Genomic DNA, 16,154 nt, shown 5'->3' with positions numbered 1-16,154 from the left:
CGGTACCTTTGGCAATACTCGGTGTCACACCGCCCCCGCAAGGCACGTGTGCAGAAGTGTCCCCGCGGGGAGGCACGCCTGCCCACACTTCCCCCAGCACCGCCACGGGTGCTTGCTCTGGACGTTGTCCCAGTCTGAAATTTTTGTCCTTCATCTTGGCCATCTTGCCTTTTAGAGGAGAATCTTGAACCGTGTAAAGCGAGTTGCTTGTGGTGCTACAACCAAACACTGAGCAAGTATGTGACCTTTCTTTTCAGAGCACATGCAGGAAATGGAAATAGGTTTGTTAATGAGACAACACGCTGCCGGATATGTGCTTGTGGTATTTAATGTGCTGTGGTGTACTTTCATACGCAGAGGCATGCAGCTAAGCTTCTGTTTGCCGGAGAGATGGCATATAACTCACAGAGCTGCTAGGCCGGCCTCTAGTAAAGGTTTTATTAAGCTGAGGCCCTGTGTTAGAATTTACCTATTTTCTGATGCTTTCTGTTGATATTTTCCATGCAAGTTGTCTCCCTTAGAGACATGCAGAGTGCATCTACACTGAGTAAAGAATTAATTTCCTTGTGGTGGGTTTCTGTGTAGTCTCCATTGCTATGGCCATCGTATCTGAATATTTCACTTTTACACCTGTGGGAAGTAAGAGGTGAACGCCCCATCCATCAAGTTTCTACTAGGTCTAGATTGACATGTAGTGTTTTCGGAGTGTTTACTGCTTTATGTGTTCAGAGCAAAAGACTTGCTAAATATTCTTCTCAGTTGAGCGTTTAGGACATCTGCCAGTCCCATTCCACATGTTCTGAGTTTACCACTCAGAAAAGAAGCAACATGCCATTGGAGACTATATTCTTTCTCTCTTTAAGCATTTAATCTGGAAATTGAGGATGGATGTTCAGCCATAGAGACAGGAAGACTCCAACATGTATGCTCTGAACAGAGCTGGCCTCTCTTCCTCAGCTTTTTTTTTTTCTAACTTAAGAAAACAGGTCTACTTTGTAAAAAAATTGGTTTAAATAACTTGCCAGGTGGCATTCAAGAATTGTCTGGCAAAGATTGAATTAGATTCTAGTTCTTCAGGTTAGCATTCATTCCACTCCACCAGTGTCATCCCTTCTTCATTCCACGCTCTCCAGTTTCTACAGCAATTTCTACACTGATCCCTATCGGCTGCCCCAGTCGGAGGGGAAACAAGATGGCTCTCTCTTATTGACTCTTGTAACCTCATACTTGGATCTAGTAGTATCTTGCCAGAAGATACTCTTCCATCATGACCATGCTTATAACAACTGTTCTAATATAAGCTATTGTGGCTCTACTGATTTCAGTACATTGCCGCCAGCAGAGATGCAATAGTTCATGCTGGCAGGGGTTCAGCTGCAGCGACTGCGCAAGGCAATGCTGCTCTTTTGAGGCAGATCCCGGTTTTGTTTACTTAGGAAAGGAATTGGTTCTCCTCTCCAGGTATACTGTATCAACTGTACAGTCATGAATGAGAGTGCTAAAGTGAAAGTAGGTAACTTAAAAGTATTTACACAGGGGTTTTTTACCATATGCAATCCCTGTTAGCCAGTTCTTTACTTCTGAAAGGCTAAATATATTGCTAACATAATCCACGCAGTGAGGTAAGAACTGTTGTGGTTAAACCCTGGTTGCAAAATCCTACTGAGAGAAGGCCAAGTGATGCTGGTACAGGGGGGGAAATGAGAAAGGCAGATCACACTGAGGTTTCTTTTTTACTGTTTGTGTGTAAGGATGGGTGGGGCACGACAAGAGCATTAGATGTATGTATTGGTTAGAGAAGACAGCAACTGCAGTGAAACTGCTGCTGCAATTTAATGCATGTCTTCATTGTACTTTGTGGCAGAGGGTGGAGGGCGGAGGGAGGATAAGAGACAAAAGAACCCCTTGGCTAATACATAAACATGCTAACACAACCACCTTTTTGCTCCTTAAGCTTGTACAAGCAATTCTTAGATGTATATCTAAGTTGTGTTGTATGAAAGTTTTAGAAATTCTGTCCTCCCAATTAATTTTTGCTCTATTTAAACAGTATTTGTTAGAAAACTATAGAAATACATGCTTTCTGTAGAACCTGTAAAATGTATGTTGGGAATGTTACTTATGTGATTGATCAAAAGTGACAGTTTTGAAGGACAGGGAATACTTGAGGAAGCTCCATAGTTTTGTGTCAAGGTAACATCTGCAGCCATTTAATTCAGTTTGGCATCTGTGAACTAATTCTGCTTCCAACTACACAGCTGGAAATACAAGCTAACCCCACTGAGTATAGTCGAAGGAGTTTCTGATGCTGTAGAAAATGGGATCTTTCATGCTCTGAATTTCTCCACCCCCCACACCCTCCCTGCTGTAAACACTACGAAAAAGAACACAAGGAGTAAAGCTCAGTGTTCTACCAAGGAGATCTGTGACCACCAAACCATCTTTGGTATAAATATTTGAAGTATCTCATCTGAAAATTCATAGAACTGTCAGTTTCTAAAATAATCTGCTATGAAACTGTGCCGTGCCATGCTTTTGTGTCCACATGCAGGTCACACAACAGGCAAAATCAGTGGCAAAACTGTGTTTCTTGCATTAGCTGTGGTAAACGAGGAGGTTGAAAGCTCCAAATATGCAGGAGGATAAAGTATATTTTATATATATAATTATTAACTATATATATTTTAATATGTATTTTAAATATTATTTAATATATGTATTTTATAATATATATTAATACCTATATTAAGAAATCCCCGCTTTTTCACAGGTGGTGGACTTTACTTGCTGCATGAGTATTTTCAGTATAACACGTGTATTGATCCGGCATACGCGTGTAAATGGCTGAGCCATAAACTTGTTAGTTTGTGGTGTCTGGAAAAGCTGTCATGTTATCTGTGCTTTTATTGCCACTTGAAGGTTGCGGTGGTGGCGCGGGACACTCGGCAAGCAGCTCACCCTGGGCTCAGCGGCCCGAGAGCCGCGCCGTGGGGAGGGCCCTGCCCGCCGCCGGCGACGAGACCGCCGCGACCCGCGATGGCTCCCGGGAGAAGCCGAACCGCGGCGCCTGCCCGGCCGAACGGGGCCCCGGCCCCTGCCCCTGCCCCGCCGCCGGCTTTCGGGGGCTCCCCCGCACGGCCCGGGCTGCCGGCAGCGGAGCCCCGGCTGCAGGCCCGCCCGGCACGGGGCCGCGGGCGGATCGCTGCGGCAACGGCGGCACGGAGCTGCGGGCCGCGCGGCAGGGGGAACGGAGCTGCGGCCGCACCGACCTTCAGCAGGCCGCTCCGCCCCGCGGCTGCGCGCCGAGCCCGGCTGCGCGGAAAGCCCGGCGGGGGGCGGGGTGAGGCCGGCTGCGCGGACGGGAGGGCGGCTGCCCGCAAAGCCCGGCGTGCGGATCGCGGGCCGGCCCCAAGATGGCTGTCGTGCACGGGGTGCCGCCGCTGTAGCGCCGCCAGGACCCGGCAGCCGCGCCCCGGCCGCCGCGCCCGCCATGGAGTGCCCGCACCTCGGCTCCAGCGTCTGCATCGCGCCCGACTCGGCCAAGTTCCCGCAGGGCTCGCCCTCCTCCTGGTGCTGTAGCGGTGAGTGCGCCCGCCGCGGCCTAGGCTGCGCCGGCCCGCGGTGGCCCGGCCGCCCCGCCGCCCGGGCGCCTCTCGCCGCCGCCCGCGCCTTTGTTCCCCGCGGGCAGCCCCTCGGCGGGCGGGCGGGCGGGCGGGCGGCTGCGGCAGGGCCCGGGGGCCCGGCGGAGGGAGGCTGTCCCGGCCCCCCCCCGGGCCGCCCCGCGGGACCCCTCACCGCGGGGGGCGCCGCGCTGCGCCCTCCTCCCCGGCTGCCGCCCCGGGCCGGCCGCCGCCCGTCTCGGCGGGGCTGGGGGGCAGCGCCCGGCCCGGCCCGCGCAGCTTTGTCTGGGCCCCAGCTCGTCCCCGCCGGGCGCGGAGCGACGCGGGAGCGCGGCCCCTCGCGCCTTTTGTCTGGCGGGCCCGGCCCTGGCGGTGGGGCGGGGGCTGCCGCCGGGGCTCGGCCTCAGCCGGGCGCTGCTTTCTTTGTGCTAACGTGCGGGTCTGGGAGGGCTGCAGCCGAGCGCGGGTTTAACTGGACCGCCGCGGCCGGAGGCGCCGCTTGGCCCCTCGGGAAGGCCGGGAGGAGCTCGGTGCGGGCGGCCGGGGGTCTCCGCTACGCTCGCCGACCGAGTGCCGCGCACCGCCGCCCTGGGCGTGCATCCCGCCGTCCGTGGGCGCGGGGGCTCCCTGTGGAGGGGCCTGCCCAGCGTGTGCTACGCTCGGCGCGCTGGTGGAGCCCCGCAGGCTCCCGCACAGGCACCCCCGGCGGCTGCTGTCACCTGCGCTGCGCGGTTCTGTTTGCTGGGAGCGCGGCGGGTTTGGGTGTGCGCGGCGAAGGGAGGTGGGTCCCCCTTAAAGGAGCAGCGCGGCCTGTGCCCCCCGGCACCGGAGAGAAGCCTCCGCTGGGAGCGGCCGACCGGGCAGCACCGGAACGCCAGGTACATTTTCAGGTGTTCGGTTTGTCGCACGGAAGACGGTTGTCCTTTGTCTCGGCGCCGGCGCAGCGCAGGGAAGGAAGGCTGCGGCTGGCCGTGCTCCCCGGGCTGCGGCTCCCGCAGCCGAGGTGTGGCAGGGCTGCTGCTCCCTGGGGCAAAACCAGTTCCTTTACTCTGTAATGCCTCTGGTTTTTACAGGGGAACGAGGTGGAGAAATGATTAGAAGGAAAGGAGAAGTATAGGGAAATTTGTTGTCCCCAGTGTTTCTTTACTGGGAAAAATCCCATAGTGGCAAGAAGTAACTCTGTAGGTCTGTGTTACCTTCAGAGTGGCGAGGTAAGCAGAGTTGTCAACCCGAAGCATATGGCAGCGGGGAACCACCCTTCAGAGAACTTCAGAAAGATAAAAGTGCCAAAGCTAAAAATAGAACTTTCCAGACTTAAAAAAACAAGCCAATTTACAGCTACAGGACCCGGATAATCGTGCTGCTTCTCAACAAAGAAATTGAAGTGATTAGAACAAGTTATTTTGCTGTTCAGAGGTGTTTCTCCCAAACCAGCACTGGCAGGGAGAGCCAGTTTCTGGGCGATCGACTGAATCATGGTGCTGTGAGGCAGGAAGAAGGTGCTGGGCAGTTGATGAACTGAACAGTGTGGGCTGATGGCACCGTGTCCAGGGGAGTGTGTTTGCCGTGCTTTTACAGAAAATTAAAGATAAGTCACACAGTACTTGCATAGATAGCTATGGAATTCCTAACAAGTGGCTAGACGGGAAGATGGCTACGTTGAGTTTAAAACATTCCCATTGAACAGGCAGCAGGCTCTCGTTAATTTAAAGCAAATGAAAATTGTTCGTTTTACAAATTAATTTTACGTTTCTACTAGTATAGTAAAATGTAGTGCCTCCCTTTGCAGTTCCAGCTAGTCATACGTGATCATTTTTACATTAACTCCTTAATGGCATACAGAGTACTGTTTCTTTCTTGCTTGTACTCATTTTACTGAGATTAATTTTTTAAACGATACATAATACTGGTTTCTGTCAATTCACAGTAAATACCGTTTCTTATTCTCGCTTCTCTTATTCTCTGGTTTTGCTGCAAATTGGTAATATAAAAATAAATAGAGAAAATGCCATGTATAAATGAGTGTCTTGTCAAAATTTAATGCATTTCCTATTGCTTTTGATGCTGTTTTCTAAGGTTCCGTGGGCTTAGTTCTTTTTGTTGTTGGCGTTGCCTCAGTTGGAGAAAAATATTTGGAAAGTAATTTTCTGCAGCCTGTAATTATCAGGCATCTCTCATCAAGCACGTTGTCTTAAAATGACTCAGAACTTGTCGTAAGCCCTGTTATGAGTTGCTGCTGACCTTTCCAGAAAAGGAGAGTGAGTGGAGATAATGGTACAGGAAGCTTTCTGGCAGCCACCTGACGTGCCAGTGATAGCAAAACATTGCAGAATAGGTTGGAGAGCGAGTTCTTATTTGAGACAGCCAGTGGCTATTTTTATCATTATCTTGCATTTCTGCGATTTGAGGAGCTGGAATTGTCACAGAGTGATGTGTACTGGTTAAGTACCTTTTCCTTGCCCCTCCACAAAAACTCTCATGATTGCAACAATGGCTTCACAAGGTAATGTGGAAACACTTTTGAATGCTCTTATTTGATACTGAATGTTGTGTCATTGTATAACGGAGGAGTGTTGCATTTGATGCTGATGTTTGGAAGCTAGCTTTACTGGAGGTTGAGGAATTGATGAGAGGAGCACGTGCGCCAGCCTGAGGGGTTCTTGTGGCCTAAATCAGTTCCCCTTGAAGCTACCTGCCAGCGTTGTTATGGAGGCCTGGGGATGCAGGAAGCCTCTTAAAAAAGCAGTAAGAGGAAGCATTGACAACAAATGTGTTGATCCAAGTATGATCGTTTTTGCTTCAAATTAAAGAGGAATGGTGTATGCTTGTTTGTAAGTGTCTTTAGAACTTCTCTTAGTGCTGTGCAGTTTGGAAGTCGGTGAGTTTAAGCACCAGCATTTAGAAAATGGCATGCCTTACCCTGAGTATTTAATCCGGTCAAGCGTGCTTTGTACAGTAAGCGAGGCAGAAAGCAGCATGCATTTCCTCTGAACAGCTTTGAGACTATCAAAACAGCACTCAGAGTGCCTTTTTTTCAGATCCAGAGGCAGGTTGTTGTAATTGGGCATTTAAGAGGAGAGGAGATGAACATATAAAGCAGAAATTGTACAGAAACTGAAAATGGCCTTTAATCACTGCTGTCATGTGAAATACTGCATGCAGATGTCTGTTAACTCCAATTAGAGTGCACTCTTTCCATGCACTTCAATTTCTGAAACTTCTGCTGAAGTTGGAAGCAGAGTAGCTGGAGGTGTTGGCAAGACTGCAAAGTGTCACAGACTGAATCAGTTGGATTTGTATGATGAGCCACACCTTCAGCACTGTTGTGAAAATCATGTAATTATGAAAAGTACTTTGGAACAGCTCAGATGTGGTATTTCTCCACAACATTTCATAGACTCATCAAACCACAGGGAGCCATGCCTCATGTAAGTGAGATTAAAATCTTCTAAGCACACCTGTGCAAGTCTGAAGAGTTTTTCCAACTTTTTTTCTGCATGGCTGAGGATTCATTAGTTGTTCTCACTGGACTGCTTGATGTTTGGTGTAGAGTTTGAAGTTCTTTCTTCAGAAGAACAACTGCAGACAGATTGTCTCTGCTGAAACAGAGATTTGGTGAACTTAGTGTTTTTTAAAGTGGAACTGTACTTCTTAAGTAAGCTTAAAACTCTTGTTTTTCAGATCACTGTTAGTTAAATACTTTTTTTTTTTTTTCTCCCCTCCCTTAAACAGCATAATTTTGTTAGATATTGAAGAGCAGCAGTTCTTGCTGCAGACTGGTATTTCCTGCAAAAGCTCAATATATTTGCCTGGCAACTGTTCCTTGCATTCTAACTTCTGTTGAGTAAGATCTGTAACTTCACTGCTGGTCACAAACATACGTCGTGGCATTTGCAAATGATGCTGGGACCATACGAAGTACAGAGGAGAGCTAGCACGAGGAAGCTGTGTGAGGCCTAGTGAGCAATGATTGTGATGGAAAGCCACATGCTGAATTAATGACATTTTTTCTGTGTTTGAAGTAATTTTCTAAATTACTTAGTAGTAAATTTAGTTTTAGTTTAGTTCAGAATAACCCAGAATATCACTGAATGCTTTATTTATATACAAGAGCAGATGTTTTGGGCTGAGGAGGAGAACTTTCAAGAGCATGACTCTACTGAGTCAGACTGCCTTTGATAATTTTTTTTTTGTCCCCCCCCCCATCAGTTTTTGTTTTTGTTTCCTCGGTTAAATAATTTACACTGTTCGCTGGGGTAGGTAACAACCTTCTGCCACACTGTGTTTTTGGCACTGGACTGTTGCAGTCAGTGCCAAAACAAATATACTGTAAAAGCTCAGGTACACAGGCTTTAACCCTCTTGGTTTTCCTTTTCATCTCTGCTCCTCCTTAGTGTTTCTTCTCCATCAGTATTTGTCTCTCCATTTACTTTTTCTTTTTTAGTACTGAGGTAGACTCAGGGTAAAGCTCATCGACCGTGTGTGGAACTAATGGTCTGTATGTGTGGGGCTTATTTGTCACCCTACATCTGGAAAATGAATTTGGCTTGGAAATTACCAGATTCATTCTGAAACATAAAATGACAAAATAAGTACATTTTAAAAAAAAATACCTCTTTTTTTATTTGGTCAGTTAAATTTGATTTCAGAGTTGGGTGAGTAGTCTTTCATCTGTTTCTCTGGGTCACTGCAATGCAGGAATGCTTGTTAGTAACTGCAGGCTTTATAGGTGGTTGTAGATCCTTAAATTAATTCCCAGCTGTCTTTTTAAATAAAGCTTGTTAGGTTTGGGGTTTTTTTAGACTCAGTCTTGCTTTCCTTAAAACTGTAAATCCTGTTTGCATTGGTCACTGATGTATGAGCTAGCCATGGGGGCTGTAGTTCTCTTTGCCTGTGTGATAGAGCGTAGTGCTTTGGAACCCATTCCGTTAGGAGATGCGTATTTGTTGAGATGGGGTAAGGGTCTCAATTTTGGTCTCATAAACTAGACCTAATTTTCCTTTTAATTACAAAAAAGGGGAGTCTGTTCTCAAATGCTTGATTGTCTTTTAAGCAAATAAACTTAAATTAATATTTTCTAGATTTTCTTTTCAAAAACTTGCTTGTACTTTCTACTCAACAAAACCACAATCTGTCATAAAGGTTGAACGTACGCTGAGGAGAGAGGCTGCTTCAGAGGAGAGCAGTAGTTGGACGTTCAATACATTGCCTTTGTTTAGAAACTAGATCTAATCACTGTGATGATTTTGAAGCCGAACTTGGAAGAACAAATTTTAGTACTGTCTGTTCCAGAGTATTTAATGATCTAACTAAAAATCAGTGGTTTGAAATGACTCTTCAAAGCGTTCCATGTGGTAAGGAAGACAGGATAGTCTGAGACATCATGGAAGTGGGAGATACAAAGTGGGTAGGAGAGTGTGTGGCAGGCTCTTGATTTATCTACAGATTAGTGCCGATCTCATTACAGCTGGTTTAAGTGTAAGCAGGATAGTAATTTTCACCTGCCTTTCCCAAGCACTTCAAAATGTGCAGGTGTTAAACAAGATCAATGCATTATTCTTTGTTTTTCTGATCTTTGTGAGGTGCTAAGGCCCACAGAGTTATTAGGCTAGTTAGTTTTTTGTCGCATCTGCCTGAGGTTCGTAGAGTGAAAATTCCAGACCCAGTGTTTGGGATGAAATTAAGCTTTGAGCCATTTCTTTTTTGATCAGTCCCATCTGTTTCATTTAGTAACCTGTTCATGCTTTGATTTCTGTTTTAACAAACATTCATCAACTAGGTAAAAAGTGGCTAAAAGGCCATTAATTAAAATAATCCATGCGGGTTAGAAAGTGCAACTTAACCAGAAGTTTAGATCTGAAAACTAGTTAAGGTATTCCTGATTTTTATTTTGAGATTCTTAGAGGAAATGGTCTTTATTGTGTAGAGTGAATTAGAATTATAACTGATAAAGTATTCATTGCTTTATGGTGTCCTTGTTATGCGAGCAGTGTAAGGTTTTGTGTCCTTAGTGATTCATTTCCTTGATTGTAAGAGGGTGTTTTGAACTGCACATGACATGGCGAATGCCCTTATCGTTCAGCAATCTTAGCTGGTATGTTGAAGCAATCCTCCAGTGGTTGGGGATTTTTTAGTCCCTTTTGAATACCTTGTGTTATTTTGGATCTTGTAGTTATGATTTTTTTTGACAGAATTTATTACCCATTTGAATCAAGTCACAATACTCACAGGCAGCCTGGCAAACTAAGGCGATTCTTGAAGTTAGCCTGCCCCCCGATACTGCAAGCAGACAGCTTTTTGATTTTAAAGTGACCTGGTGCTATCAGGCTTGGGGATGGGGGCTGGAGGTCCTTAGCAACACCAAACAGGCAGACACTGATTTTTCAAGGTAATTTGTAGGTACACCGTTTAGGATTCTATGTATGTGAGCATCTGCTTGTCCATGTCAAAATACAAGTGCATTTTCTGAGGATAGCCATGACCCTCTCAAAAAAAAAAAATAAATTAACCTTCAGTTCATTATTTTTTTCATTTGGTAATGTTTTTTTTCCCCACTCAATATTCATCTCTTTTTTTTGTTCACATGGATGGTTAATAATGTATATTTCACTAGTATTGGGGAAGTAGAAATGAAATGGTGGGGACTACAAATAAGCAGATTAATTAAAAGGTTATATAAAGAAAGAATGAAGACTCCTTGCTGTCTTGCCCCTCTTTTCTGGAAACTCCCATTTCCAGCTTGAATGTTTTGACCTGCGCTTGATTGCTGACTGACTCAAGAAGAGCCCTTTCCTTAAGGGTTTAAAAATTACATTACGCTGTTGGCTTTGCTGTGTTTCTTTCTGGCTGCTGTCAGAAAATGAGTGTTTGTCTCGCTTTAATGTCAAGATTGGATAACTTTTTTCTTTTTTTTTTCTTGGCATGCTACTACTATAATGAGGAACAATATCTGTTTTCCTGTGAGGGCTAAAAGCATTGAATTTTAAAGTATATCATTATACATGTGTGTGTGTGTACATATGTATTTAAACGTAGTTACTAGTTAGTTATCAAAGTAGCCAAACAACTAGAAATTGTTTTTAGAATGCGAAGGAGAAACAGAGGCAGCAATTTATTTTTTTTTCAAATGCTTTTGGCCATGATTGTTCAGTAGAATAAGCCTTGAACTGATGTATTTTGTCTTCTTTTCCTCTGTCTTCATCATGCATGTTTTCTCACTGTTGCTTTCAGGTAGGATGTGATTTCTGTGGTGTACGCAGGAAGATCAGCTGCTGACGTTTCTTGACCTGAAGTTTGACTTGACACATAGAAGGACTGAATTACCAAAAAGTACAGCACTGCTGTAGTCTGCGAGCTAGCGCCGGTGTGCGTGATTGGTAGTGCTCAGTGACCTTATTTCTTTACCATAACAGAATAAGCAGCACAGCATGTTCTGGTGTGTCTTTGTGTACAGCTGCTGTAGGTGACCTGACTGGTTGTGCACACCTCCCCGTTCCTTTAACCGCTTCCTCAGGAACTGGCCTGCCTGTTTACGCTGCTTGAAAGAAGTTTTCCTTACCTACTTGTCTGCCTTTCCACTACTCGATTAAGAATGTAGGCAAGTAAAAAAGCACGCATTTTTTAACGTCCAAGTTTTTCAGTGTGGAATTGGGATTGCATAATTGAAATACTGAACTGTAAGCCATTGTGGCTGAGGAGGTGAATTACATGCAGATGAAGCTAATCATGCTGTTCGCTGACAAACATCCTTCAGTGTTAGGAATGTGTCGGGCACTTCAGTGACCTATTTATTCTATGAAAAATTGTTCACATACACGTGTTTTATATTCCTATTCAGTTGTTGTTTAGTATGTCTGAATGGTTTTCCGTTGTAATAGAGTGCTTCGCTGTAACCAGCTGAAGTGTCTTTCATGAGACAGAGCAGCACTTTTATTTAGTGACAGAGAGGAAGAAGCCATGTGTACCTGTATGCATGAGCACAAAGTCGATTTCATGAGTTCACTCACTATCACAAAATGAATGACTTGTTTCACTAAACTTAATCAGTCTGGTTTTGGCTGAAAGAAAATAGCAGAAGAAATAACTGGGGTTTTTTTCCATAGCTGTAAGGTGAGGGTAGCTTGTTTGGTAGTTTCAGTGTTCTTCAGACTGAATTCTCCTGCATTTGAATGAATTGGGTTAGGCTAAGGCTTGATACTGTTGAGACTTCTGTTTGTTGTGCATCTCTTTCTTTCAGTGTTTCATACCCTCATAACAATAGTTAACATTTTTGTTAGTAATGCTTACCAGGAAACTTACTTCCATGTAAATTCTCTTCCTTTGATGTAAATGTAATTTCAATCTCATCTTTTCTTTCCTTTTCCTCAAGAATGTGGGTGTTAGCTGATTTTAAAACACTTTGAATAGTGTAATTAAACACCATTTCCCCTTCTGCCTGGTTTCATTATGACCAGAATGCTGTTTTTCTAAACAGGCAATAAAGAAGTCTAAAGATGTAAAATATTGTTAAATAGAATGTTTATTTTTCTAGTATCAAACAGTTTAGAACAAGTTCAGGCCATTTATGAACTTCTTGACATGGGACTGAGTGTAGGATCGAAAGAAGAGCTTTATGTGAAAAGTTTGAAAACAGACTTTAAAACCTAAACAGTAAAACAGCTGACTTTGTAGGTAAGGTGTAGAACGTGGCTCTAGTTTTCAAAGCCTATAATGTTCCTTTTCCCTGCATTCTCTGTCTAGAAATGGGCTTTAGCCTATTTGAAGTTTTAAAAAATACTCTTGTAACATTTACTTCCTTTTTCAGTCACCTGGCTTTCATTACAGTTACACATCTGGAATTGACTAGCCCTAAGTTCTAAAAATGTAGACCAGATACTTTTACCAGATGTGTATACAGTTTAAACACACCACTCCCCCCCCCCCCCCCCAAATCTCAAATCAAACAAAAAAATAATGAAACCCAATGCTAACCCCACCTCCCCACCCCTCCTACCCCCTGCCAAAAACCCTGAACTCCCAACCCCCAACCCCCCCACCCCTGCAAAAAAACCCAAACCCACCAAACCAACAACTATAGGCATTTAACTCAATATTTAAGTTCTGGAACCTGCTCCTAGATTACAAAATGTTAGCATTCTGCTTGAACTTGGTGGGCTTCTGTGTATGTTAGTGCTTGCCCTGTCTTATGATTTTACCAATGTGTTTAGTTGAGAATACTGGTTTCTGTATTATTGATTCCTCCTGAATGTAAATGGACTGTAGGGTCAGGTAATAATAAAGCTTGCATGTATACTTACAGCAGCTGGGGTTTTAAATACACAAAAGAATGCAAAGTCAAAAACTGTGAACATGATCAGTTGTGTTGATACGTGTGTACTTGGTGCTGTGTAACTTACGCTGCCTGTTATGTTTACGTGCTGCCTGTAAAAACACTGACTTACCTTGGAGGGTACCTAGATTTTTTTTAGGCCGCTTTTGTTCTGCTAATAAAGTGGGGTTTTGAGTGCCAGGGTGTCCGATTCTGCACATATACAGATGTCCTGCAGTCTTGACTGATGTTCTGTGATGAGTAAGACTTCTGATTTTTGCCCTGAGAAGCTGCTTTATTGTATATGCTGGTTTATGACCGAGTTTATGGGCCAGAAGGAAAGACTGCACATGGCTCTGTCATGTTGTGATTTGCACAGCTCATTCTAAGTGGAAAATCCTTGGTTCCAGTGTCGATTCTAATGATTGAATGTTTCATCTGGTAGATTTTGACTGTAGAATGCATGGGTATTCATTGCTGTGGAGACTGTAGCCTGGGTAAAAGCTGTGAAGGCTGGGCTCCATGAAAGTCACACTTCCTTGCTTTGGCTCACGGTTCCCCTCAATAACTACTTATTCATGGGAAGTGCCATCTTTAAGAGAAGGAGTTGTCAGTCCTCCCTCAGCACGGAAGAGCTGCCTGGAAGGAAGGTCTTCTAAGGGTGCTCCTGAGGTATTCACGGCTTGAATGAATGGGGATCTTATGGAGAGAACTCCTCAGCTGATTTATTCAGTCTTTGAAAAGAGTGTTGTGTCTGCATCCAGAGGGAGTTCCAGAGCTGTAAATTCCAGTGGTGGGCAGAGCCTTTTTGCAGCCCCAGCATGTAAGCCCATATGAGGGACCACATCCAAAATGTTTGTCTCCTTGGCATTTATCACAGTCTAATAACGGCAGAAGCTCCCTACTTAGAATACCGGCTTTCATCGATGGCATTCTCTGGTGCCTATACCTCTCACGTTGCATATAGCATATGGGAACTTTTAGGTATTTTAATTCAGAGCTGTTTTAGGCAAGTCACCTGAAAAGTTTTGTGTAGAGTGCTGAGTTTTGGGATGTCTTACCCTTGCCTGCAATTAAAATGACATAAAGGACTAAGGTGTTGGGGCCAGTAGGCTCAGTTCTGAACTATGCTGATAATCTTGTATTATTTTGGTAAATTATTTAATTTCTCATTTTTCAGTCTATAGATTGGAAGTGGGCTCTGAGAAATGCTCTGAATCCTGTGACTGAAAAAGTTTGCATTTGAGATCTTATACTAAAGGGTCTTGCATAATTTGGGTTAAATGTTTGTGCAGTGTTTTGTATTCCCACCACTTGTGAACGTTTTCCAGGATTTTTGCTGGCAGGTTTCTCTTGCCTTCCAGATCTTTGGAGGAGGTAGCTTTTCCTCTGATGCCTTAGGTCTGATGTGTCACAGACAGAAGGATGGTGTTTCACAAAGCAGGGGTTTCACATTCTGATACGCAGATTGTTGGTGCTTTTCTCTTCCCATGTTGTTGCTGGAGACTGCCCAGCTCTTCTTTTGCTACATTTGTCAGGTCCTTTTAGGACCAAAATGTAGGGTAACTGAGGATGGTTAGGTAAAATGAAGTTAAAGGTATGGGGAAGGAAAAATAGGTCTGTTTCTATAGACTACTTTCACATTATTCTTGCGCCCCCCCCCCCCCCCCCCCCCCTTTTTTTTTTTTGAGAGAGAATGGGCATGTGGGTACACACCCATGCATACGTATAGCGTATGTATACATGCTACGCATACAGCATGCTAGACATGTAGCACATATGTGTGTTTGTCATAAGTGCTTACATTAGTGGGGCAGTTTGCTCAGCGTGATGTGAGTGACCAGTGCAGACACAGCGATGTAAATACTGTTCCTTCTGCAGATGCTGAGGTGAGTAATGGTGGCCTTTTTCAGTTTAGCTTGTTCAGTGTAGCTGACCTGCTGTGTCAACATAAACTGAACTGAGAAAAGGTCTCTTAGTCCAAAGATATTTCTGTGTAGGTCATTACGTTATTGTAGTGTAACCGTATAATTATACAAGGAAGATAGTGTTGGTACAGCTCCTTTTGAGAACAAAGTCCAGGCTGTTTTGTAAAGGCTGTGGAGACTCTTGGAAACAGTTTAAAGACTCTTAATCTTGTTTCCATTCAGTGTGCGCTTAGCAGAAGGACCAAAGTATTGCTCTTATTGTGCTGATATTTCTGTGGCCTTTTCTTTAGTGATCTGGTAGAGTATTTTAAAACTTGGATGTAGACAGGGTTCTGTAGTAGCTATGGCCTCGGGTCACTTGTGCTCGGGTGCCTGGCGAAGTCGCCGGTTTGCATCGATCACACAGCTGCGCTGCTGCCAGGGCTCTGGTGGATGCTGTGTCTTGCAGGTTTCTTAACTTGGCTGCCTTACAGATACTGCTTCCTGTTTGTCTCCTCCTCTTCCTAGTTCTTTTTTCTTCTGCCAGTTTCTAAATTATGCAGCGTGCTATTTAAACAAAACTATTAGTTTCACAGGTTGTTTGTATGCTTCTACTTAGTTGTGACTTTCCTACAGTGGAAATCTGCAGCTTTGTTCTGTAAGGAATACTGCGTTTGCCAGGAGTGTTCGTGCTTCACAAGACGGCGTTGGGAGTCAGTTTTCCCTAAGAAAAAGTCAAGGTTCAGAAGTACGTATTTGAGTGATCCTGAGGGTTAGATGGGGCGTGGGCCCTGTGATGAGGCTGCTGAACTGATTAGCCCATGTCTTAGTCATTCTGCTTGGCACAGCTCGGTGGAAGTTATCAGGATGATTTACAGAAAGTGGAGGCTGGAGGGATGACTCCAAACATTCCCATAGTTATCTATGCGCCTGTATGTAGCGGTGTTGGGTTGTTTTCTCACTTGGGGGGGGGGTTGATACTCCGTTTACAGAGGGCTCTGTAGGCTATATAACAAACGAGTAATCGGATTTCACTTGGAGAAATCATTCTGTATAAGACAGTATTTCCCCTTCCTATTACATCATGAAAAACTGATTCTAAGCTTCTGAATAAGCTGATACTGATGTAAAATGGCAGATGACTTGCTGCTTCAGACAACATTGTGGCATTGCAGATTTGCTTTCTTTTTTCTTTTGGCATGTTAAGTATCGTCTTTGCCTAACCACTTGAAGGTAAGCTAAAAATACAGCAAAGTGAGGCAGTCGGTAACTGTCAAAGTAGCTGCTCCAGTTCAACCTGAGAAAACAACCAGTGTTCCT

General features: G+C 44.6%; 1 protein-coding gene across 5 annotated transcripts in view; it reads left to right on the top strand.

The window, feature by feature from the left end:
- The first annotated feature begins 216 nt into the window (after positions 1–216).
- Positions 217–16,154, top strand: part of USP3 (ubiquitin specific peptidase 3) — a 50,007-nt gene continuing 34,069 nt past the window's right edge. The window contains exon 1 of one of the 5 annotated variants that reach the window (XM_027791411.2): positions 217–236. In XM_027791411.2, the coding sequence (XP_027647212.1) occupies position 236 (1 nt within the window). In that variant the 5' untranslated portion in view covers positions 217–235. Of the gene's footprint in view, positions 237–3,316; positions 3,582–3,837; positions 4,499–5,953; positions 6,124–15,427; positions 15,583–16,154 lie in introns of those variants that run through there. The other 4 variants (XM_055806477.1, XM_055806492.1, XM_013301847.3 and 1 more) reach the window with 4 other exon arrangements.

The sequence above is a fragment of the Falco peregrinus genome, chromosome 1 (genome assembly GCF_023634155.1).
Source record: "Falco peregrinus isolate bFalPer1 chromosome 1, bFalPer1.pri, whole genome shotgun sequence".
NCBI classification, from domain to species: domain Eukaryota; kingdom Metazoa; phylum Chordata; class Aves; order Falconiformes; family Falconidae; genus Falco; species Falco peregrinus.
Note: the sequence above shows the minus strand (reverse complement) of the source record. Positions and strands in the feature narration are given on the sequence as shown.